Source organism: Pleurodeles waltl, chromosome 11 (genome assembly GCF_031143425.1).
Source record: "Pleurodeles waltl isolate 20211129_DDA chromosome 11, aPleWal1.hap1.20221129, whole genome shotgun sequence".
Lineage (NCBI taxonomy): Eukaryota > Metazoa > Chordata > Amphibia > Caudata > Salamandridae > Pleurodeles > Pleurodeles waltl.
The window spans coordinates 540,479,213-540,505,390 of NC_090450.1; the positions used below are offsets into that span (position 1 = coordinate 540,479,213).

General features: G+C 45.5%; 1 protein-coding gene across 2 annotated transcripts in view; it reads left to right on the top strand.

The window, feature by feature from the left end:
- Nucleotides 1-26,178, top strand: part of LOC138265860 (collagen alpha-4(VI) chain-like) — a 946,529-nt gene that overhangs the window by 676,157 nt on the left and 244,194 nt on the right. For both annotated transcript variants that reach the window (XM_069213964.1, XM_069213965.1), the window contains 2 exons: nucleotides 2,204-2,266; nucleotides 2,844-2,894. In XM_069213964.1, coding sequence (XP_069070065.1) covers nucleotides 2,204-2,266; nucleotides 2,844-2,894 — 114 coding nt within the window. The remainder of the gene's footprint in view (nucleotides 1-2,203; nucleotides 2,267-2,843; nucleotides 2,895-26,178) is intronic.

Sequence of the window (26,178 nt, forward strand, 5' to 3'; positions counted from 1 at the left end):
ATTACTTGAGCATGTGATCTAATATCTGTCATTATAGTAGAGTGGGGAGATTTTGTGGGAGTCAAGAAAAGGTACTAGGAGAGGATCTCAAATTAAGTTATGGCAGTGGCATCAATGCTAGAGGTGGCTTAAATCCAATTTCGTGATGGTAATGCAATGAGTACCATTTCCGTTCGGAATAATTTTATGACTGGAGAGCAGACAGAGGTAGTCAGGTTTCAGTGATTGAGATTGCATTTCGATCATCAGAAGTTATGAGGTCAGCGAAGTCTGAGTCACAGCAGATTTAGCAGTTATTAATATTACAGGGATCTCTCCGTTCTTGTAGATCTAAAAAGATACAAAGAGACATTAGCAAAGATCTGCAAAGTCCATCCATTCCTCAAGAGACAGTGATGTCCTTAAGTTATGTCCTTGAGAGAAGTGGATGTCTTTATTCCCATTCATTTCACTTCCTTTGGGGTCATGTAAGGAACAAAGAACATTTTCCCCACAATATATACTTCCAGTGATGCTCTGTTGACAGCAGATGTTCTAGGTCTATGTTTCTAAAAACTTTCATTGATTTGAACCCTTTTAGGTTTGACCTTTGAGACAGCTTTAGCTGTTACACCTAACTATTGTTTCCCACAAAATAACATAAATACATACAGTGAAGGGCTGTTGGTCCGAGGGCTTCGTTTATTCGCTCATTAAATTGTAATTCACACTTTGCTTCGGCCCACTTGCATGAGACCATGAGTCAGTCCTTCTTACTCATTGGCTGTCTTCACTTTGAGTGACAGCACAAAGCCTGTGCATATTGATCACATCCATTTAAAATAATTTCCTTTTTCTTCCATGACAGAGCTGGTCTTTACGTGTTCTTTATTTTATTTAGTTTTTATATTAACTTTAAACACTGGCTGATTATTTTGCCTGCGCTTTTGGTGACTAGGTAAAGGGTGATTTATTTTCCAACTCCATTGTAAAATTGCTATAATAAAGTGTTTAAGGGACACTGTAGCATTGCAGCTACCTGCAATTTGAGTAATTTGGTTAGTGATGATTTAATTTTGATTCCTTGACAAATAATAGTATAAATATATACCACAACTGAAAGGCAAGTGTTATTACAAAATATTTGTGAAGCTTCCACCTCACTGAATTTTTTAATATTAAAATTTATATTACAAACATTTGTCTACCACTAACAAGTGGCTGAATTTTGTTTTTTCGATTCTTGGGGCAATGGCTTACATTAAAAAACAGTTATGCATGACACTGGCAAAGGCCAGACCCAGTGGCTTAGCCAGTGCCTGTTTTCTTTACTAATGAAGTTCACTGGGGTGGTGATACTACTTATTCCATTTTGAGCATTTGAATTGGTTATAAGTTTTGTTTCATCATTTTACCACATGAGCTGACTCTGAGCCTGATATAAGTTTTAGCGGCAGCACGCTCTCTGCCAGCGCGACAGAGTAAATTATTCCATTGCCCTAATGGAAGTGTTGGCAGCCAAATTTAGAAATATCCGCTTTCCTAGTAGATATTTCTAGCATTGGGAGGAACCTTCCTCATGGCGATTCATATCAAGTTTGCTGTACTGCTCCGTCCACCTGACACAGCAAACTTACAAAGTGCTTTTTTTGTTCTTTATTTTCTAAAATAAAAAAATACTGTGCCACCCTCTCCATGGGAGTTTACTCTTGTGGCGGGGGAGGGGGTTCATTCAGCTCTCTTCAATGCCTCTTACCGCTGTTTTTTTCCTGGCGCTGATGGGCATTGAAAAACAGCTGTAGGTCCGCATCTAAATTAGATGGGCGGACATATAGCCAAACTTGTAACAACCCTTACTCCTTTGGGTCTTTGGAGGGATTTGACCATGGTGGAGACACAGTAGTTAGTCTCTGCCGTTGTCAAACCATGGTACATCTGCTTCTAAATCGAGCTTGTGGACCATAATAATATGTTGATGGGGAGGGAACTCCATTGCTGTTGCGACGGAGTTCTCTCTTCACCAACACATAAACCGGGCCCTCTATCTGATTAACTGGTGTTGCAACCCCTGGATCTGAGAAATCCTTCTCTAGTTGATGTTGATCTTTGGTGCATCCGCTTGCATATGTTAGGCCAATACTTTGCTTTACCTTTGCAATGATGTGTGCAGTAATGTTAATACTAGAAATTCCTCTCATCATGACGTTTTTTAACAACATTACAGGGGGAAAGAGGAGATGTTGGAGAGAAGGGTAATCCAGGACCTGTTGGGCCAGAGGGAGTCATGGTGAGTACAGTCTTATCATCATGAGGGCAGAGGGTGAGTTGGAATGAGACCATGAAGGGGCCATTGAGATGGGCAAGATTTGCGGCATAATATGAGCTTTAGGATAGGTGGGATGGGCTCAGTGACAGAGCTCTCTTATGCTTCATAATGGGAACGCTCCAATGGGCATGGTTTCTCTACCACTGAATCTGTACAATAGGCATGGTCGCTTTGAGGTGAGCCCTGTGATTTGCAAAGCTGCTGTCATAAAGGGAGCTGTCTTGTAGAATCTTTGTGATGGACATGGTTGCATCATAAAGGGATAAATACAACGTTCGGAGCTGTTCTGTGAAGGAAGTATGAGATGGGCAGGGCTGATTTACGATTAGCACTCTGTGATGAGCATGTCTGCCCGGAAGGGAGCTGCGTGATAGGCAACGCTTCTCTGCAAAAGGAGTTTTGCTGTGGGCAGTGCCATTCATTGATGGCATTTCGGATGGTTAGGCTATGTCATGATTGGCAAGCAATGCTGCCCAGAATCAGTTTAGCTATTTGGGACACACAACATGTTCGGTACTTACCGGATTTCTATTTACAGGGTGAGCCTGGCTGTGACCACAAGGGATCTGCAGGGACAAAAGGCCGTCAGGTAATCACACATAGCCTCAATGTGGTAGTTTGAGAGCACTCGTGAGGCTTCATTGTTTACATTTTTGTAGGTAACAGTGCGACTGCTTTAAAATTGTCTGAGTTTAGAATGTATGAAATTCCTTTGATGTGCGTATTTATTTATTTATTTATTTAGTACTAGGATTTTGTAATAACATTTTTGTACAAACGTTACATCCCAGTATAATAATATGAAATGTAATATAATATCCTCAACCCCACTTTTTATAAAGATCAAATGTATAGATGTGTTCACCATTGAGCAGTGGCAATCATGTGCACTATTATTTAGCTCAGTGCAATAGTCATGAATGGCTAGGCCAAGAGAGAATATCAACCCATTCCACTCAATTAATGGACACGCTTCCCTTGCATCTACAAGGCTTAACATTATGGTCCTTATTACAAATTGCACAGTACTTGGGCCACTGTAAAACTGCATGCAAGTGTACCGTTACTGCATGGTAAGATCACCCCATTACCAAGTAATTACATGCAAAAACCCAAGGAATTTGAATTACCATGCGAGATCGATTTTTCTGAACATAAGACCACAGAGAATTCTCAATTCCATGCGGGTTTGACACATATATTTAGCACCTGCTTTAAGCATTTAAACATCGATTGCAAAATATACATCTTCCATAAAGGTACAGATGTTTTGTTCATCAAATAGTTTGCATTATCTAATACTAAACTTCAGACCCACGCATAAACCATGCAGTGTGAGCTTATTTAAATAGTTCTATCAAATGTGCATAATTCTCCAAGTATAACAGCAAACAGTTTCAAGAATAGCTTTCCAGTGTTATCTAAAAGAGCTATTCATACCTGATGTTATGTTCATTTTCAGTGTTTTCAGACTGTTCTTCCATGATTTCAGGATCTTCCCATACTTTATGCGTGGGTCATACTGTCTGACAGACCAATTAGACCATCATTTAATATTGTTTTAAAAGGCACAATTTCACGTGTACCCGACTTTGGGGAAAGCATTTCGTTAGATATCATTTTATAATTATTAAATAATGTTATTAGATTTTGGGCCATTATCAAATCATTCCTGGTAAAACAAAATTCGCAGACATAAATAAAAAAATATATAATTTTTGTATATCTCTTGAAAAATGTTCAGCAGTAAGAGCTTTTGGCACACTTTCAGAGAACACAGAGATGTGTTTGAGTGAATGAAAGTTCATAGACTGCTTTGTTTTAAAATTGATTGCAAAAGGTGGCCAAGTTTAGTAGAACTCTTTAGATGCCAACTACACAGGTATGCATCCAGACTGTCTGACCTCCTTTGAGTCTGACCGCTGACGAGCGCAAGACTCTGCTCATTTTCAGTGAGGCTATAGACAGTGGATTCTGAAATAAAGAGTGTGTACCCAGTTAAACCAAAGGTACATTTTTTGGGCTTAAAATCACAGTTGTTTTCTTAACAGAAGTGTGTTTATGATCTTAGTCAAAGCTAAAGCCTGCAGACAACTCTTTAGTCTCCCTTTATGTACATACTGTGCCATTGGGATAAACCTTATATTTCTTAAATTACAATGTAATTCTTGATAAAATACTACATGCCCAGTTCATATTGCTTTCAAATATGTCTTTCATACGCTGTGAGGCAACTAAATCATCTTCAGCCTTAAAAAATGTGCTACAGAATTCCAGCAGGAGATGCAGAGTCCATTTTAAATTAGCAGAGACCTAACTCAAAAAGGAATGCCCACGGTCACGGAACAAGATGGGAAATGCAATGCAAATTTGCAGCATTCAATTTCTAGTTAATCTTAATCATGTGGATTGGACGACGTCAATATAGCGTACCCACGTAAGATAATACAATTTACTTTACCAGTATGTGCCCAAAGCAATGGCAGGAAAGAGAAAGGCCCTTATTGTATATTACATTTAATCAGGGCAGTAATTACATTAAGTGCACTTTCTCTTACAATTTCTTAGTGAGCAGACCACAGCAAACGGATACTGAATGTATTGCCAGGCTTTATATTTTATTGCTGCTTACCTGAGTTCATGGCTCAGGCACCATTCAGATGTACGTCTGCTTGTAAAATACATTTATTTTAAGCTTGCTGTTTTTTATAATCAGAATGTTTAGCCCGCAATAAGTTACAAACAAGATGTGTGACATCACAGACTTCCTGACATTTGCTCCATTTTAACATTATTGTTAGTGCGTAACACTATGCTGACTGGTTTGTGGTAGCTGGAAAACCGCAAGCTGTAGATTAAACCAAGGGGAAATTACCTAAATACAAGAAAACAAGGAGGTGGGAGGACACACCCCTGCTTTAAACTGTATTCAATGGCAATTTCCCTAGAGAAAGACCCACCGAAATCTTAACAGGCTCATGATCAGTTTGCAGCTTCTAACCACTTCACGAGGTCCAGGAAAGCAGATGAACTGCCCCAGTTGGCAAGCTTCTGCACGAAGACACAATCAGCTGTTTCAAAGGCTGTCTGCATACCGCCAACCAGGTCTGTGAGGACTTTGGCTGACTAGATAAATGGTGATTTATTTTCCAACACCATTGTAAAATTGCCTTAATAAAGTGTTTATGTGACACTGTAGCATTGCAGCTGCCTGTAGTTTAGAGTGCTTTGATTAGTTATGATTTATTCTTGTTTCCTTGACAAATAATATAAAAAATTTACGTCACAACTGAAAGGCAAGTGTTGTTAAAAAATACTAGTAAACCTGCCACTTCACTTAATGTTTTTAATATAAAAATTTATATTTCAATCATTTTTCCACCACTAATAAGTGGCTGAATGCTTTTTTTCGATTTGTGTGGCAATGGCTTACACATCCTTGTGACTCTCCATGCAAAAGAATGGAGAAGCTTGTAAACCCCCGGTGGAAGCCATCATGCTAATTGAGTATCATATTACTGTCAGTAGCCCAGGATGCAAAGTCCTGGAGTAGAATCCATGAAAAGAGTTTATCTGCACAGTCCAGTAAGGCAGTGAATACATACAACTGAGTCTCACTCCTACTCCTTTTTTTATATACTGGTTTTTATTATTCCACTATAATGGTTTTATTATTCCACCTTTCAATGATGAATAGATTTTTCCAGATCATGCAGTTCATTGTCGTGAAACAAAGGGTAAAATGTAATAGTCAGCACAGGGGAGCTCTTCTTGCCACTGTGCTGGTAATCCCTTCTAATGCAGCACACTACTCAGCTTTAAGGATTCAATTATTTTGGTAATGTCTCTATTCCAGAGGTCTCCAACCTTTTCTGTAGTGAGACCTACTTCTGATCTGTGAAAATCATTGGGAGCTATTGAAGGCTAAGCAACTTGTGGATTGTTACCAGATGCCCCCAGGCACTGCTTAATTGACATAAAGCCTAATGTGCATAGGGCCAGATATTATGGTTTGAACAAAATATTTTGACTAGGAGCACTACGGCAGGGCTGCCATGTCTGTCATTTGGAGCATGGTACTTGGGGATATATGAACGTGTGTGCATATGAATGGGATATATGTATACAGATGAGTGAGAAACTGTGTGGTGGTACCTTTGGCACAGGACATGCCTTTCTCCATATGTGGCACCGTTACATGTATAACACAAACATACATCCATTTTTTTAAATTGGAGAAATTGAAAGTGCAGAAAAATATTCTGCACCAATCTCTAGGATATGAAACATTTTTCTGCACTTTACATTTCTCCCAGTTAAAACAAGGGCAGTTTTTTTGCAATGGCATTGTGTCTTTAAATTCAACTGAAGAGTTAACTTTGTTTATATTGATTCCATAAAACTCAGCATTACGTTTTTCTTCCATTTACAAGTGTCACATTTACAGACAGCAGGCATCTTGCTCCCAGGGCCTGTAGACATGGTGGCATATTTATAACAGAAAAATAAATTTGTTTAAATGGGAGGAATTTTAGGTTAGGAAACATGCTTCATAAAATGTTAAGACATAATTAGCTTAATTAAAATTGGAGAAAGACATTACGACTTATGGCCCGATTACGCCGCCAGCCTCGATGTGGCGGTCGGACCGCCGCAGCTGTGGCGGTCCAACGGCCACATTACAAGGTTGGCGGGCAGACCCTCCAACTGACCGCTGTCTCCGTGAGTATCTCAGATCCTGACGGGCTGACAGCAGTCTTGGTTGTAATCAGCCAGGGCGGTGCTGAAGTCAGCACCGCCTTGCTGATTACAGCCTTGAGCTCCGCCAGCCTTTTCATGGAGGTATGACTGCCATGAAAAGGCTGGCTGAGAATAAGTGTACGGGGCCACACGTGGGGGCCTGTTCTGCCCATGCCTAAGGCATGGGCAGTGCAGGGATCCCCCTGCCCATTACTTTTGAAGTGCGCACTGTTTGCTATGTAGACAGTGTACATTTCAAGGGTGCTGGTGCACCTTTGCGTGCAGCAGCATTGCTGGCGACTCAGTTATGAGCCTGGAACAATGCTGCTGTACTTTTCCCACTGGGTGGACCGATGGGAACCTTGGTTTCCACCCATTGTAATAGGGCCGGTGAGGAGACTACCAGCTAAGCTGCTGTCTCCTCATCACAGGTCTGGCGGCTGGGTTTGCCGACCACCAAACTCGTAATCAGGCCCTTTATGTTTCATAGAAAAAGTTATCTTTGCTTTAAATCTCACCCATTTAAAAAAAAACTATTTTTCAGTCATAAATATGGCACAGTGTCTACTGGTCACTGGGAGCAAAAGGCCTCCTGCTTGTAAATGTGACACTTAAAAATGGGAGAAAATTAAAAAGAAGAGTTAATCATTAAGGTAACTTTTGATTTTAATTTTCTCCCATTGAAAAACATTCAGTAGCATCATTTTGTTCTCACACTCCAATATTGAGTTGAAAAGGACTTTAACCTAAAAGTTGAAATACTTCAGTGCTTCAGTTCTTCACCTCAATGCCCCAGCCTGGACCCTAAATCTGACTAAGCCCTGCTCATTATCATTCCCTGCTAGCTGCAGCCTGATAATAAGGTAAAGTGAACACAGCCTTCCCTTATCTTTAAAAGAAAAGTGTGACCCTGTGCTTTGCTTATTTAAAAAAGAACTCAAGGCGAACTATTCTGAAGGTGTCTGAGCTGCTGCTAGCTCACGATCAGCTGGGTTGGATACACCGGCTCTAGTCTATATACTCTGATTCCCTTACACCATTTATAGGAACGTCTTGATTCTGTATATATACATTGAATACTTCCCTAATTTCAGGTTATTTTGATTCAATATTTTTTTTTCTTGAACTTGCATTGAGATGTTATATTATTGTATTCCACATTCTGTCATTGGGATGGTCTTGTTGCACTCTGCGTTTCGTCAACTGTTTGCATTGTTCTGAGATGGCAATTGTAGAACGGAGCTTGTTTCAGTTTTTTGTTGAAGTGTTAAGATCATTGTGTTTTAGGCCGTTTTCTCTGGCGACTGTCTCATTCATTGAGCTATGCGTGTGTTATTGTTCCTTTTAATGGGTAAGGCTGGGTGGCTTTACCAAAAACCTGGGAAACACAGTAGTTTTTTTTATAATATGTACATTGATCAATAGTACCGTTTGTCTACTATGGCCCTCATTAGAAGGTTTTTTTTACCATTGTTTATTGGTTTGTTTTTTTCAAAAGCACAGACAAAGAATAATCGATGCCATATGTCAGTTACATTATCAGTAGACCCACTATGTTCATCATATATGTGTGAAAGTATTGTATACGTGCCAGGAGTCGTTGGTCCATGTTTGCTACACAGAAACAATTCAAAACAATAAGTCATAACAGTTGCATTGTCATACAGTAACAGTGAATACTTTCGGCTATATTTGGTGGTCTTCCTGCTGTAGTCCTGACTTCTTTATTAGGGTTTCGTTCAAATGGGTAGTGAGGTGTGTGGTGTTTCCGTGTTAAAATATTTCAGGTATTACTCACATCGGAGACAGATAAGTGAAGTCCCTCATTAGACGTTATGGGCTACATTCCGTTCGATCTCTGCACAAAAAAAGAAAATAGAGCACAGGCATCAGAGTTACCAGTTGCGTGATTATTATCACATGTTCACAATTTTCCCCTGATATATTCTAGCAAGTCAAACCTCCTAAATTCTAAAAAGGGGTAAGACCAGAAAAAAAAGACAGAACATATGGAATTTGCTGTGTTAAAAAAGTTTCTGCAAACTGTGCCTTATTTTTGTATTGAAACCTCAAAATAGGAAATATGTAGCACATGTAATGAATACTTTACGCAGGGGTACTTGTATGTACCACGTGTAGTAAATATTCTACCCCTTTTCACCCAGCTTGTAATTAGGGTTTATGCGTACTACAGTTGACATTGCACTTACCATGATTGTGAGAGTATTCTGTAGTATGTGCGTTCAGCTTGGATAAAACAGGTTTACTGTCAGGGTCCCAAGGGGTGTTAGCACAGTATTCGCCACCCTGGTGTGTGATAAATGTACGTGACTGGGCCTCACGTGGCGTTCAGAGACACAGGAGTAAGCAAGCAGGTGCAGTGGAACTGGGTACTGTGTCTGACGTAGGAAAAACTGTAGAACAGTTCTGCCAGAACTCAACATCAATTACATGCCGGCACTAGCACACAGTCAAAAAGAATGAAATATGAATAGACACATGCACATTCCCTGCACCAGAAAAGAGCTGGTTAGCCAACAAACTAACTGTGCTTAATTCCTGTATAGGTCTTGTGTTTATGAAAGTCCTGTGATCAGTTCTACCACAGGGATGCATTATTATTTTTGAACATTGGCACGTTTGTGCACAGAAGTGGTGCATATGCATGATGTGAATCTCGGGGTGACTGATTATGGTGAAACGAAGGGATGTAGGTTTGTGCCACACAGCTGAATGTAAAAGAATCATATAGTTGGGGACTCACTATAACATGATGTAACAGATGTATTTAATGTATTACATATGCTCACCTCGAGGGGGTCTTTTGGCTCCGCTGACAGATAACATATATTTATAGGGTTGCAGGTGGCTACTAAGCAAGTCTCAGCCCCAACCACGAACAATCTTAAGGCAAGAAGCAGTTATGGACAGACTATAAATCTCAAGAGTCTCTACTTTGAGATTGCATATTAGGCTCTTGACATGGCAGAGAGAAGGCAGAAGGTTTGAGTAACAGCAGTGGCAGCTGGTTCCACATTGTGTCTGGCGTCAGGGCTGCCTCCAATAATGAATATTTTTTTCCCATTGGCATAGATGATGAGAGTTCCCCTTTGGACCCTAACATGCACAGATTAGGTAAAATGCAAATTAATTGCTGGCTCTTGCTGTATCAGCAGGGAGGTGCGGGCACAAGATACTGGGCATCATGCACTAGTAGCAAAAACAGCATGTGGAGGCAGACGGACTTCCGCCTCCTGATAAAGTGGGTGCAGTACCAATCCACTTACTGCTTGCCAAGTGGGTCGTCTCCTCCCCGGCACTCTTCATATTTTTGGCATCATCACAATGACAGACCCCAGACCTGCAGAAGGAAAGGACAGAGACTCAGCTACTTTCTTTGAAACGTCCTGCAAAGTGCAGACAATTCCATAGTTACAGTGCTCTATGTAACCTCCATACTCCATGTTAACCATCAAGTAAAATAGATAGTCCTTGACGATGAATGGCTGCTTGGACCCAAGAGCATCACTCTAGGGAAAAGCTTTGACCTGTATTATTGTATTGAGGTTGCATTTATATATTGATTCAGGTTCCTGATGTGGTACTGCAATGCATGTGTGGAGGATCACGAACCCCAGGGGCCTTCTTGGATGAAGCACTGTGGGTCTTAGATGTGGCTTATGTGAAAGAATGTTTCAGTGTTGTATGTGGGGACAAGAGTTATGCTGCTATGGTGCTAGTGTATAGATGGAGACAAAGGTGTGTTCATAAAGTTTGGCATTTGTGTAATATTTTTGAGTCATTCATTCATATATGGCAAATGCTTCTTGTAAAGAAATGGCTCCCTGTTGCAGTTACCCCCCACTTTTTGCCTGATACTGATGCTGACTTGACTGAGAAGAGTGCTGGGACCCTGCTAACCAGGCCCCAGCACCAGTGTTCCTTCACCTAAAATGTACCATTGTATCCACAATTGGCACACCCTGGCATTCAGATAAGTCCCTTGTAACTGGTACTTCTAGTACCAAGGGCCCTGATGCCAAGGAAGGTCTCTAAGGGCTGCAGCATGTCTTATGCCACCCTAGAGACCCCTCACTCAGCACAGACACACTGCTTACAAGCCTGTGTGTGCTAGTGAGAACAAAATGAGTAAGTCGACATGGCACTCCCCTCAGGGTGCCATGCCAGCCTCTCACTGCCTATGCAGTATAGGTAAGACACCCCTCTAGCAGGCCTTACAGCCCTAAGGCAGGGTGCACTATACCATAGGTGAGGGTACCAGTGCATGAGCATGGTACCCCTACAGTGTCTAAACAAAACCTTAGACATTGTAAGTGCAGGGTAGCCATAAGAGTATATGGTCTGGGAGTCTGTCAAACACGAACTCCACAGCACCATAATGGCTACACTGAAAACTGGGAAGTTTGGTATCAAACTTCTCAGCACAATAAATGCACACTGATGCCAGTGTACATTTTATTGCAAAACACACCCCAGAGGGCACCTTAGAGGTGCCCCCTGAAACTTAACCGACTGTCTGTGTAGGCTGACTAGTTCCAGCAGCCTGCCACACCAGAGACATGTTGCTGGCCCCATGGGGAGAGTGCCTTTGTCACTCTGAGGCCAGTGACAAAGCCTGCACTGGGTGGAGATGCTAACACCTCCCCCAGGCAGGAGCTGTGACACCTGGCGGTGAGCCTCAAAGGCTCACCCCTTTGTCACAGCCCAGCAGGGCACTCCAGCTTAGTGGAGTTGCCCGCCCCCTCCGGCCACAGCCCCCACTTTTGGCGGCAAGGCTGGAGGGAACAAAGAAAGCTACAAGGAGGAGTCCCTGGCCAGTCAGGACAGCCCCTAAGGTGTCCTGAGCTGAGGTGACTCTGACTTTTAGAAATCCTCCATCTTGCAGATGGAGGATTCCCCCAATAGGGTTAGGATTGTGACCCCCTCCCCTTGGGAGGAGGCACAAAGAGGGTGTACCCACCCTCAGGGCTAGTAGCCATTGGCTACTAACCCCCCAGACCTAAACACGCCCTTAAATTTAGTATTTAAGGGCTACCCTGAACCCTAGAAAATTAGATTCCTGCAACTACAAGAAGAAGGACTGCCCAGCTGAAAAACCCCTGCAGCGGAAGACCAGAAGACGACAACTGCCTTGGCTCCAGAAACTCACCGGCCTGTCTCCTGCCTTCTAAAGATCCTGCTCCAGCGACGCCTTCCAAAGGGACCAGCGACCTCGACATCCTCTGAGGACTGCCCCTGCTTCGAAAAGACAAGAAACTCCTGAGGACAGCGGACCTGCTCCAAGAAAGGCTGCGACTCTGTTTCCAGCAGCTTTAAAGAACCCTGCAAGCTCCCCGCAAGAAGCGTGAGACTTGCAACACTGCACCCGGCGACCCCGACTCGGCTGGTGGAGATCCGACACCTCAGGCGGGACCCCAGGACTACTCTGATACTGTGAGTACCAAAACCTGTCCCCCCTGAGCCCCCACAGCGCCGCCTGCAGAGGGAATCCCGAGGCTTCCCCTGACCGCGACTCTTTGAACCTAAAGTCCCGACGCCTGGGAGAGACCCTGCACCCGCAGCCCCCAGGACCTGAAGGACCAGACTTTCACTGGAGAAGTGACCCCCAGGAGTCCCTCTCCCTTGCCCAAGTGGAGGTTTCCCCGAGGAATCCCCCCCTTGCCTACCTGCAGCGCTGAAGAGATCCCGAGATCTCTCATAGACTAACATTGCGAACCCGACGCTTGTTTCTACACTGCACCCGGCCGCCCCCGCGCCGCTGAGGGTGAAATTTCTGTGTGGACCTGTGTCCCCCCCGGTGCCCTACAAAACCCCCCTGGTCTGCCCTCCGAAGACGCGGGTACTTACCTGCAAGCAGACCGGAACCGGGGCACCCCCTTCTCTCCATTCTAGCCTATGTGTTTTGGGCACCACTTTGAACTCTGCACCTGACCGGCCCTGAGCTGCTGGTGTGGTGACTTTGGGGTTGCTCTGAACCCCCAACGGTGGGCTACCTTGGACCAAGAACTAAGCCCTGTAAGTGCCTTACTTACCTGGTTAACCTAACAAATACTTACCTCCCCTAGGAACTGTGAAAATTGCACTGTGTCCACTTTTAAAACAGCTATTTGTGAATAACGTTAAAAGTATACATGCAATTTTGATGATTTGAAGTTCCTAAAGTACTTACCTGCAATACCTTTCGAATGAGATATTACATGTAGAATTTGAACCTGTGGTTCTTAAAATAAACTAAGAAAATATATTTTTCTATATAAAAACCTATTGGCTGGATTTGTCTCTGAGTGTGTGTACCTCATTTATTGTCTATGTGTATGTACAACAAATGCTTAACACTACTCCTTGGATAAGCCTATTGCTCGACCACACTACCACAAAATAGAGCATTAGTATTATCTATTTTTACCACTATTTTACCTCTAAGGGGAACCCTTGGACTCTGTGCATGCTATTCCTTACTTTGAAATAGCACATACAGAGCCAACTTCCTACATTGGTGGATCAGCGGTGGGGTACAAGACTTTGCATTTGCTGGACTACTCAGCCAATACCTGATCACACGACAAATTCCAAAATTGTCATTAGAAATTGATTTTTGCAATTTGAAATTTTTCTAAATTCTTAAAAGTCCTGCTAGGGCCTTGTGTGTTAAGTCCCTGTTTAGCATTGTCTTTTAGAGTTTAAAAGTTTGTTAAAAGTTTGAAATTAGATTCTAGAAACAGTTTTAGATTCTTTAAAAAGTCTTCCAACTTTTAGCAAAATAATGTCTGATACAGAGATGAATGTGGTGGAACTCGACACCACACCTTACCTCCATCTTAAGATGAGGGAGCTAAGGTCTCTCTGTAATATCAAAAAAATAACCATTGGCTCCAGACCTACCAAAATTCAGCTCCAGGAGCTGTTGGCAGAGTTTGAAAAAGCCAACCCCTCTGAGGATGACTTCACAGAGGAAGAAATTAGTGACTTGGAGGGCAATTCCCCCCTTCCAGTCCTAAATAGGGAGACCAGGGCCTCTCAAGCCCTGTCTCCAAAAATGATAGTCAGAAATGTTGCTTCCCTCACAGGAGGGTCCAGCATTTCTGAAATCACTGAGGATGCTCTCAGTGAAGATGACCCCCTGTTAGCCAGGATGGTCAAAAGATTGGCTTTGGAAAAGCAGCTCCTAGCCATAGAAAGGGAAAGAAAAGAGATGGGCCTAGGTCCCATCAATGGTGGCAGCAACTTAAATAGGGTCAGAGATTCTCCTGACATCCTAAAAATCCCCAAAGGGATTGTAACAAAATATGAAGATGGTGATGACATCACCAAATGGTTCACAGCTTTTGAGAGGGCTTGTGTAACCAGAAAAGTGAACAGATCTCACTGGGGTGCTCTCCTTTGGGAAATGTTCACTGGAAAGTGTAGGGATAGACTCCTCACACTCTCTGGAAAAGATGCAGAATCTTATGACCTCATGAAGGGTACCCTGATTGAGGGCTTTGGATTCTCCACTGAGGAGTATAGAATTAGATTCAGGGGGGCTCAAAAATCCTCGAGCCAGACCTGGGTTGATTTTGTAGACTACTCAGTAAAAACACTAGATGGTTGGTTAACTGGAAATGAAGTGTGTGACTATGTTGGGCTTTATAATTTGTTTATGAAAGAACACATTTTAAGTAACTGCTTCAATGAAAAGTTGCATCAGTATCTGGTAGACCTAGGTCCAATTTCTCCCCAAGAATTGGGAAAGAAGGCAGACCACTGGGTCAAGACTAGGGTAACCAAAACTTCCACTGGGGGTGACCAAAAGAAAGGGGTTACAAAAACTCCCCAGGAGAAAGTGGGTGACACTAGAAACAAAGAAAAAGAGTCCTCTGTAGGCCCCCAAAAACCAGAACAGGTGGGTGGGCCCCAAGACACAACCAAAAACAAAGGTGGGTACCAGGGTAAGAACTGGGATGCCACTAAGGCATGGTGCCACAACTGTAAACAGTCTGGGCACCACACCAAGGACACTTCTTGTCCCAAAAACAAACCCCAGAACAAAATTCCTGGGGTAACCAGTGTAGCCATGGGAGATGACTCCTCAGATGAGGAGGTCTTCCTAGCCTTCAACTGGAAACAGGGCCCAACAGGTGAGTTGGAGATTCCAGAGGGAAGTAGACACTTCCACCACCTACTGGTGAATGGAATCCCAACCACTGCCCTGAGAGACACTTGTGCCAGTCACACTATTGTGCATGACAGGCTGGTGCTCTCAAACCAGTACATCCCAGGTGAGACGGCCAGGGTAAGAGTTAGCCTAGACAGGGTCACTAAGAGGCCTGTGGCTTTAGTGCCCATAGAAGTGGGTGGCACTCTTAGCTGGAGAAGGGTAGTAGTCAGTACAGACCTCCCCCTTGATTGTCTCCTTGGAAATGACTACCCAGAGGTTAGTCAGAGCCCAAGAGAGGAACTGGTCCAGTGCCAGTCCTCTCCCAAGGATTCTGGAAGTCCTGCCTCTGCAGTAAATGCAAGCAGGCCCCAGAAGAAGAAGAAAAGAAAACAGAGTAGGAAGGGTGGACAACCTTTAGCCAAGGTTACAGCAAGCCAAGGAGATTCTGCTCCAGTAGGGGAGAACTCCAAAAATGGCCCTGATAAAGTCCAACCTGACCCACAAGAAGTCCTGGCTAGTCAGGCAACTGTTAAACCTGAGTGGGTGGCTCCTCAGCTAACAGAAGAAAGAGTGGAAGAAGGGTGTTTACTACAAGATGTGGTAACCCTCCACTCTAATACAGCAGACAGGCAACCTGAACCCAAAGAGGCCTGTAACTTAGCCCCTTCCCTTTTAGGTGAAGAGCTAAAGGTGTGGTTCTGGGCACTGACAGCTGTCAGTGGCCTCTGCTGGGTGTTAGCCTTTATGGCTGCACTATCCTTAGCATGGTGGTCTGACCCCATGCCAAATAGCAAGTTAGGCCCCCTGACCCTATTGGTCATGGTGGGGTTACTCCAGCTCTGGGTAACCTCTCTGGGTAAGCTAGGGGTAACCCTGGCCAAGATAAGGTTAGCAGAGGTGGATACCTCTAAGACCAAAATAGAAAGAATGGGTGGAGACATTGAAGAGGCAGACAAGAGGCAATTCAGACTAGGTCCTATCACTGTGGAAGTAGGTCAGTTCCCCAAAGGGAATGACCTGAACAGAAGGATGTAAGGCAGAGTAGGCCCTGCAACTAACCAGCCTATTTCTCCTACTCTTCCTCGCCTGACAGACTAGGAAGACTCTCCCAGCTTGGGCTGAGTCTCCTGGCCTGTGGGCTGGGGGGGGCTTGTGTAAAGAAATGGCTCCCTGTTGCAGTTACCCCCCACTTTTTGCCTGATACTGATGCTGACTTGACTGAGAAGAGTGCTGGGACCCTGCTAACCAGGCCCCACCACCAGTGTTCCTTCACCTAAAATGTACCATTGTATCCACAATTGGCACACCCTGGCATTCAGATAAGTCCCTTGTAACTGGTACTTCTAGTACCAAGGGCCCTGATGCCAAGGAAGGTCTCTAAGGGCTGCAGCATGTCTTATGCCACCCTAGAGACCCCTCACTCAGCACAGACACACTGCTTACAAGCCTGTGTGTGCTAGTGAGAACAAAATGAGTAAGTCGACATGGCACTCCCCTCAGGGTGCCATGCCAGCCTCTCACTGCCTATGCAGTATAGGTAAGACACCCCTCTAGCAGGCCTTACAGCCCTAAGGCAGGGTGCACTATACCATAGGTGAGGGTACCAGTGCATGAGCATGGTACCCCTACAGTGTCTAAACAAAACCTTAGACATTGTAAGTGCAGGGTAGCCATAAGAGTATATGGTCTGGGAGTCTGTCAAACACGAACTCCACAGCACCATAATGGCTACACTGAAAACTGGGAAGTTTGGTATCAAACTTCTCAGCACAATAAATGCACACTGATGCCAGTGTACATTTTATTGCAAAACACACCCCAGAGGGCACCTTAGAGGTGCCCCCTGAAACTTAACCGACTGTCTGTGTAGGCTGACTAGTTCCAGCAGCCTGCCACACCAGAGACATGTTGCTGGCTCCATGGGGAGAGTGCCTTTGTCACTCTGAGGCCAGTGACAAAGCCTGCACTGGGTGGAGATGCTAACACCTCCCCCAGGCAGGAGCTGTGACACCTGGCGGTGAGCCTCAAAGGCTCACCCCTTTGTCACAGCCCAGTAGGGCACTCCAGCTTAGTGGAGTTGCCCGCCCCCTCCGGCCACGGCCCCCACTTTTGGCGGCAAGGCTGGAGGGAACAAAGAAAGCTACAAGGAGGAGTCCCTGGCCAGTCAGGACAGCCCCTAAGGTGTCCTGAGCTGAGGTGACTCTGACTTTTAGAAATCCTCCATCTTGCAGATGGAGGATTCCCCCAATAGGGTTAGGATTGTGACCCCCTCCCCTTGGGAGGAGGCACAAAGAGGGTGTACCCACCCTCAGGGCTAGTAGCCATTGGCTACTAACCCCCCAGACCTAAATACGCCCTTAAATTTAGTATTTAAGGGCTACCCTGAACCCTAGAAAATTAGATTCCTGCAACTACAAGAAGAAGGACTGCCCAGCTGAAAACCCCCTGCAGCGGAAGACCAGAAGACGACAACTGCCTTGGCTCCAGAAACTCACCGGCCTGTCTCCTGCCTTCCAAAGATCCTGCTCCAGCGACGCCTTCCAAAGGGACCAGCGACCTCGACATCCTCTGAGGACTGCCCCTGCTTCGAAAAGACAAGAAACTCCCGAGGACAGCGGACCTGCTCCAAGAAAGGCTGCGACTCTGTTTCCAGCAGCTTTAAAGAACCCTGCAAGCTCCCCGCAAGAAGCGTGAGACTTGCAACACTGCACCCGGCGACCCCGACTCGGCTGGTGGAGATCCGACACCTCAGGCGGGACCCCAGGACTACTCTGATACTGTGAGTACCAAAACCTGTCCCCCCTGAGCCCCCACAGCGCCGCCTGCAGAGGGAATCCCGAGGCTTCCCCTGACCGCGACTCTTTGAACCTAAAGTCCCGACGCCTGGGAGAGACCCTGCACCCGCAGCCCCCAGGACCTGAAGGACCGGACTTTCACTGGAGAAGTGACCCCCAGGAGTCCCTCTCCCTTGCCCAAGTGGAGGTTTCCCCGAGGAATCCCCCCCTTGCCTACCTGCAGCGCTGAAGAGATCCCGAGATCTCTCATAGACTAACATTGCGAACCCGACGCTTGTTTCTACACTGCACCCGGCCGCCCCCGCGCCGCTGAGGGTGAAATTTCTGTGTGGACCTGTGTCCCCCCCGGTGCCCTACAAAACCCCCCTGGTCTGCCCTCCGAAGACGCGGGTACTTACCTGCAAGCAGACCGGAACCGGGGCACCCCCTTCTCTCCATTCTAGCCTATGTGTTTTGGGCACCACTTTGAACTCTGCACCTGACCGGCCCTGAGCTGCTGGTGTGGTGACTTTGGGGTTGCTCTGAACCCCCAACGGTGGGCTACCTTGGACCAAGAACTAAGCCCTGTAAGTGCCTTACTTACCTGGTTAACCTAACAAATACTTACCTCCCCTAGGAACTGTGAAAATTGCACTAAGTGTCCACTTTTAAAACAGCTATTTGTGAATAACGTGAAAAGTATACATGCAATTTTGATGATTTGAAGTTCCTAAAGTACTTACCTGCAATACCTTTCGAATGAGATATTACATGTAGAATTTGAACCTGTGGTTCTTAAAATAAACTAAGAAAAGATATTTTTCTATATAAAAACCTATTGGCTGGATTTGTCTCTGAGTGTGTGTACCTCATTTATTGTCTATGTGTATGTACAACAAATGCTTAACACTACTCCTTGGATAAGCCTATTGCTCGACCACACTACCACAAAATAGAGCATTAGTATTATCTATTTTTACCACTATTTTACCTCTAAGGGGAACCCTTGGACTCTGTGCATGCTATTCCTTACTTTGAAATAGCACATACAGAGCCAACTTCCTACACTTCTCATATGGCGTGGGTGCAAAAGTGAACCAACTTTTAAATGTTGAGTGGAAGATAGTAGAGTGACCGAAAGCTGCACATGTATTTGTGCCTACCATCCTCAGTGTGATATGCTCCTTTTCAGGGTGGGTTGGATCATGAATTCTGCTACACCACCTACTCCTGATGGTAAGTGGTTATGTCTGCTGGTAGCATAATCATCTTGAGAAGAGTCAAGTCTTTACTACATCTTTTCAGGCTTTCCTGGATGTTTCTTATGTTTGCTATGAGAGAGTTCCAGAGTTTTGCTGTTTTTGTGGAGAAGGAGGTTCCATCTGTTTGAAGGGGCAGTCAGCTGGGGTGCCTTCTTGGAGTGGAGGGTTTCCTATGTGCATATCCGTACAGCTTTGCTTGGTTAACAGTTGAGCCATTGCATTGAAAGACCCTGTTGCTGATACAACAAGTCTTGAAGGTTGGATTTCTGGCAATGGGTAGCCAATGAATGATTGGAGGGAAGGTGAGAAGTGGTCCGGTACTTGCTGTTTTGATGCTGCATTTTGAAATCTTTGTAGTCTTCAGAGCAAATTGGTAGACAACTGGAAGGTAGGGGTCTAGTCCTGAGATGTCTTGGCCCGTCTTGTTTTCCATCAGTAATATAATCTGAGTGTAGTTGTGGTATGTTTGGTTAAAAGGCTTGAACAATACAGTCATGGGATGAGGTAGGTGTTGAAGAGGAGTGGTGTAATGATGAAGCCTTGATGTATGCCAGTACCTTTACTGGTAAATGGGACGTGAAACAAGGCTTTGAGATGAGGCTGGGTCTGTCAGAGAGGTAAAAGATCAAGTAAAGAATGGGTACACTAATATCACATTCCTCCAGTCAGAGGAAGGAAGTGTGTCAAATGAGGCAGACCGGTAGAGTCGTAGAAATGTGGTGACTCCATTTCTGTCTGCTATAGTCTACACTTTGTCCCAGATGGCAATCTGCAGCATTTGTTACCTCTGCCATTGAGAAACAAAGTTTGTTGATTGGAAAGTTCGTTATTTTGTTCCAGAAAGCTTATGATCTGAGTTAACCCCACTTTTTAATTGGTTTTCCTAAGAACAGGGCAGTTAACACTCATCTTTATGTGGCTGGGAAGTTGGATCTAGATTGTTCTTGATGTGTGATCATATGTAGCAGCTCTTGAGATTTTAGTGGAGACTACTTAATTATAGCCTAGGAAAGTTGTTCATGATGTTCCTAGTAATGGTGGCAGCAGCCATTCAGAGGAGGATCTCCTTAAAAGTTTATGCTGGTCTGGGGTTTGGCAGTGAGCCAGCAGGGCCATTTGCCCTGACAAGATCGTTGAATGAAGAGACAAATAGTTGATTTAGGAATGCCAGGGTCCAGTGGCTGTTGTTTAATTGGCTTTGTTTTCTTAATCATAGTCTGTGCTGGCTTAAATGACAGGTGTCTTGTTGTTGCAGTATCTTTGTTTTATCCACAGTGTGTTCTGCAGTGAGCTGTGCACATTTTGAGACCTGGAAATCTGAATGATGGTGCAGTCTGGGACAAATTTGAATTTTCTTAACTTCACTCAACTTATCCCTGAAACAGCACACACGTTCAGTCACACTGCGGATGCAATCTTTGTGCCATCTGGACTTCACACCATGAAAGGAAGAAAAAATGACTTACCTGCATTCTGGTGAATACTCTGTCTACCTGCAGATTCCTGACCTGCAGAATAATCTGAGGTTTCAGACCAGCTCTGGAAAGCTTCAAAAGCTCCTAAAACACTGGTAGAGAGCGCTGGTCTACATTGATGCCGGAATTAAGATCAGAAAGCATCACCAAGGGCATATAGCGCCCATTAGGGCGCAACAACACCCAGGGGTGTGGTATTTAATTAAATATCTACTTTTCCATGGGACAGGTTGCTTCTTAAAACTACTTGTCCTGTAAAATAATCTGCTTGTCCCTTTGGTATCATTTAGTGGGGCAACACATTATGGCAGCAATCTCATTATGTAAGAGCTCAGATAATAGCCTCCCTGATTATGCCAGGGCTAATACTATAGTAGGGCTTGAATGCTAGCAATTTCAAGCCCTACAATTGCAGTTTCCTTATTTTTCCACCTTTCCACAGATCTAGATACTGGGGCTGGAGGAAGCAGTAAGCAATAGTTCGAAGGCTGGAATGTGGAAACCGACGAACTTGCATGTGTTAACGATTTGTCACCAGCTCTTCTCTAATCTTTTCTCACACTGAAAAATGGTTGGAAATTTATGTCTGACAAGGGTGGAAATACACATTCTTCAAGGTTTGGGGAAAATAGGTGTTTGGAGGGAAAGTGAACTTGTAAACACTCAGTAGATTTTCGCTTAAGCAAATCTTACATTCATATGTGCTCTTGCCAAAATACAGTTCACAAATATTTTCTAGGAATACGCTTTATTGGTCTGTTTCTGTAAATTCTTGAGAATTCTCGAAATCCACTAATTCAAAGACATATACCATGTGTGAACTTTTTTGTGACTTTCTTTAAGAAGTAGGCCCCTAATTATATATGTTGTTAACCAAGACATTTTTTTTTTAATTAAAATTTCATTTATCTCTCAATATATCTATCAGCTGTCTTCACTTTGACTGATAGCATTTTGCTCTTCCACAAGGAGCATATTGGTGCATACAGTAGTTTTGTCCAGTGCCAGGAATTACTGTAGCAATATGTGCTTTTTGAGACCAAAAACCTTTTCTTGCTTTTTGCCAATGTTTGTTACAATGGTGAGGGCATGGCAGCATTCACAGCAATAAAGTGTTACAAAAGCCATGTCAAAACAAGACACATTGACAAAACCAAAAGACTGACAACCAATGTTGGATCGGTTTGCCTTGCCAGTGCTTGTTTATTTTCATGTTTCCCACAATCTTGTTTAAAATGTTTACACTGATTTCCCATTATGAATATTTTTTTAAATCCTAGCATGCATCAACACATTTTACTTAATGAAGCTTCAAAGAAATAATACTTAAAATGTCACAGTAATTTAACGAAACGTTTTTTCTTGTACTTGCATTTTTTTCTAAACATTTTATTTTGAAAGCAAAGACTCATCAATCTTGCTTACAAGCTTCTACAAACATTTGCATCTGATTGGAGAGCAATCTGGGAGCATTACACATAGTCTCACATTGTTAAACGTTTCAAACGTGTGTACACTTTTTTTTAACTGGAACCACTTTCAGTAGGGTAATGTGACCTTAAAATGTTTCTTTAGAGCGCTCACCCTAATAATAAAGGCTTTGCATTAATGAACCATAAATACAAATTAGAAGAGCATTAACATATGGACACAAATATTACCTAGGCCGCAGACAGCTCCCTTTGTGTAAACTGGCAGCCAAAGGGTTTGTGTTGCAGGGGGGTTGCGCCTACTTGTCCCAAGGGCAAAATAAACATGAAAACCTGTAGTCCTTGACCCCCAGCAATATGTCCTGGGTGTCAGGCTATAAGAATTCCACGCCCCTGAAAATCAGTTCCCTTTTTTTCCAAGCCTTAAACTCAAAGGAGTTTCCTCACACAAAGTCTATAATACAAATTGCAGTACCATGTTGTCTCCAAAGAAATCTGAGTTCAAGGCTTGTATGGATTGTGAGGGACAGATGTCATTATGGGCCCCCACACAATTTGTTTTCTTCCAGGAGTCAGACCATGACTCCTGTGCTTTATTTTCTTGCCTCAGCATAAGACCCATAAGGCCATAAAAGAGCGCAAAACTAAGTTCTTCATAGCCAGGGTCAGAGAGGACCATCTGCTAACAGTCGAGAAGTGATTCTCGGTCTCCATCTCAAGGAGCAAGAAGAATACATAGCATGGAAAATCAAAGAAACATTCTAAAGATAAGTATCCTCTTCACTCTCCGCCTCCCACAGGACCTTCGTCCTCTGAGTCAGAGTTAGTCGACTTGACCCAAGTGGCTCCACCTTCGTGCCTGTTTGGTTCCTGCTCTGCCACTGGACTTTGCTCCGGAGCGATTATCGAATATTCCAGCACCTGACCGCAAGTGCCTCCACCACCTGAGATTCCAGTGTCAGCGGCAGCCTTCCCCCAAGTTCCTGACTGCAGAGTTGAACCCGGCAGCGTTCCTCAACACTGTGTATTCTATCTTCTCAAAGAACTGATGTAGATTGCTGCCCCTCTGGGGCCAGTGGCCCCATATTGGCTTCCAATGTTCATGCCGAGCCTTCAGTACCCTCTGGCATGCCATTCAGGAGAATACAGATTTGGTACCACATTGTTTTGACCTTGTGTTCAGGTACACAGCGCCTAAGCAGTTTACGTTGTGAATGACACCAACTCCGCCTCCTCCTCTGCCCCGACTTCGGATGTGGTACCACCAACACTGCAGCTCGACATTGCTTCTCAACACAGATACCATAGGGATGCCCAACAACTATGAGAGTATAGAAACAGTGTTGGAAGTTGGCTCTGTATATGCTATATCAAAATGAGATATAGGTCCTCATTACAACCCTGGCGGTCGGTGATAAAGTGGCGGTAATACTGCCAACAGGCTGGTGGTAAAAAAAGTGGAATTACGACCACGGCAGAAACCGCCCAGACAGACAGCCACTTTAACACTCCGACCGCCACGGAAGTAGCAACAAGTACCACAGTGGTAACTGCCAACAGCCTGGCGGAAGACAATGTACCGCCCACTCTATTTTGGCACACCAATCCGCCACCTTTTCCGGGGCGGTACCAACGACATTAAAAGCACGGCAGAAACAGAACACAGAAGTCAAAGGACTCACCTCTGGACACTCAGGGAACAACCACGATGCCATGGAGCCCGAGTTGCACATTTTCCCCAGGCTCGTCTACCTCTTCCTGCATTACAAGCAGCAGCGCCAGCGAAGACGACCACAGTGAGTACTGCCGCCTAGCACACGAGGGAGGGGGGAGGAAAAAGAGAGTGACACACACACACACAACACGCAACACCACCCCCAACACTATACACACAACCAGATGCAGTAACATTACATATTCACCCCCTACCCCTCAGGAATAATGCAAGGACAAAAAGATTGGAAGAATGTGAGTATAATATGATAAAATAACATGAAGAAGGGCATCAAAATACAAACATATATACATTTTTACAAATGAAGGGACACTGCCCAGTCCTCAGTGCCCGTGGGCCACAGGGCCACCACACATAGGCCAAGGCCCCACCTCACTCCTGTAACAACATGGAGAGAACACTGCAGGAGCATCAGGTCGAAAACACACAGGCACCTCAGGGGGATGGGGAATGTCGGGGGCCGCTCAGTCGGAATATGGTACAACGGCACTGGTCCTGGAGGGGGCTACATGCCCTGTGAGAAGTCCTGGGAAGTGCAAGGCCACAATCTCTCAAGTGGGTGGTTTGCCCACTGCTTGGTCCTGGGGAGTGCAAAGCCACAGTCTTTCAAGTGTGTGGGTTGTCCACTGCTTGGTCCTGGGGAGTGCAAAGCCACAGTTTCTCAAGTGGGTGGTTTGCCCACTGCTTGGTCCTGGGCAGTGCAAGACCACATTCTCTCTAGTGGGTGGTTTGCCTACTGCTTGGTCTTGGGAAGTGCAGTGCCACAGTCTCTCAAGTGGGTGGTTTGCTCACTGCTTGGTCCTGGGGAGTGCAAGGCCACAGTCTCTCTAGTGGATGGCTTCTCCACTGGTGCTGGAGGGGGCCTTGTGCCCAGTGTCCTTCATCCTGGGAAGGATGGGGTGAGTGGATGGCTTCTTCCACTGGTTCTGGAGGGGGCATTGTGCCCAATGTGCTTCATCCTGGGAAGGATGGGGTGAGTGGACGGCTTCTTCCACTGGTTCTGGAGGGGGCCTTGTGCCCAGTGTGCTTCATCCTGGGAAGGATGGGGTGAGTGGATGGCTTCTTCCACTGGTTCTGGAGGGGGCATTGTGCCCAGTGTGCTTCATCCTGGGAAGGATGGGGGTGAGCGGATGGCTTCTTCCACTGGTTCTTGAGGGGGCCTTGGCCCCAGTGTGCTTCATCCTGGGAGGGATGGGGTGAGTGGATGGCTTCGTCCACTGGTTTTGGAGGGGGCATTGTTCCCTGTGATGCAGATCTTGGGGAGTGCGAGGTCTCAGTTTCTCAGTTGGGTGTCACACCCACAGGATTTGCAGGGTCCAGGACGCACTACAGCCCATGGAGGCAGGACTACACACTACCCACCCGCGGCGACGGTTGCTCAGTGGTAGATGTGGTGAGTCTGGTGTCGGTGCTGGCAGTGGTGGGGGGAGGCTCCAGTCCTTCCCCTGAAGCCTCGGCCGGCTACCCACTGGGGCTGCTGCTACTGGTGGTGGTGCTGGTGGTGGTGCTGGCAGTGGTGCCGGTGGCGGGGCTGGCAGTGGTGGGGGAGGCTCCAGCCCTTCTCCTGCAGCCACGGACAGCTGTCCACTGGGGCTGCTGCTGCTTGTGGCAGTGCTGGTGGCGGTGCTGCTGGCGATGCTGGCAGTGGTGCAGGTGGCGGGGCTGGCAGTGGGGTGGAGGCTCCATCCCTTCCCCTGTAGCCTCAGACAGCTGCACACTGGAGATGCTGCTGCAGGTGGCGGTGCTGGTGGCAGTGCTGCTGGCGGTGCTGGCACTGCTGCTGGTGGCTGAGCTGGCAGTGGTGGGGGGAGGCTCCAGCCCTTCCCCGGCAGCCCCGAACGGCTGCCCACTGGGGCTGCTGGCGGGGCAGTGATGCTGGTGGCGGGCTGGCAGTCGGGGAGGGGAGGCTCCAGCCTTTCCCCTGCAGTCTTGGATGGCTGAACCACCATAGTTGGTGGTGGGGGCTCCAAATGAGTCCCAGCACCAGGCCTCCTGTCCTTCCTGCCTGCTGGTGCTGACCCCTTGCCCTTCCCTTTGGCAGCTGGTGGTGCCTCCTTGCCCTTCCCTTTGGCAGCTGGTGGTGCCTCCTTGCCCTTCCCTTTTGCAGCTGCTGGTGCCTCCTTGCCCTCCTCTTTTGCAGCTGGTGGTGCCTTCTTGCCCTTCACTTCCACAGCTGGTGGTGCCTGCTTGTCCTTCCTTGATGCACCTGGTGCATGCACACTTCCAGTACTGCTGGCTGGTTCCCGGGATCCTCTCCCACCTGCAGTAGCAGTCGATACTACTGTGGCAGTGGACTGAG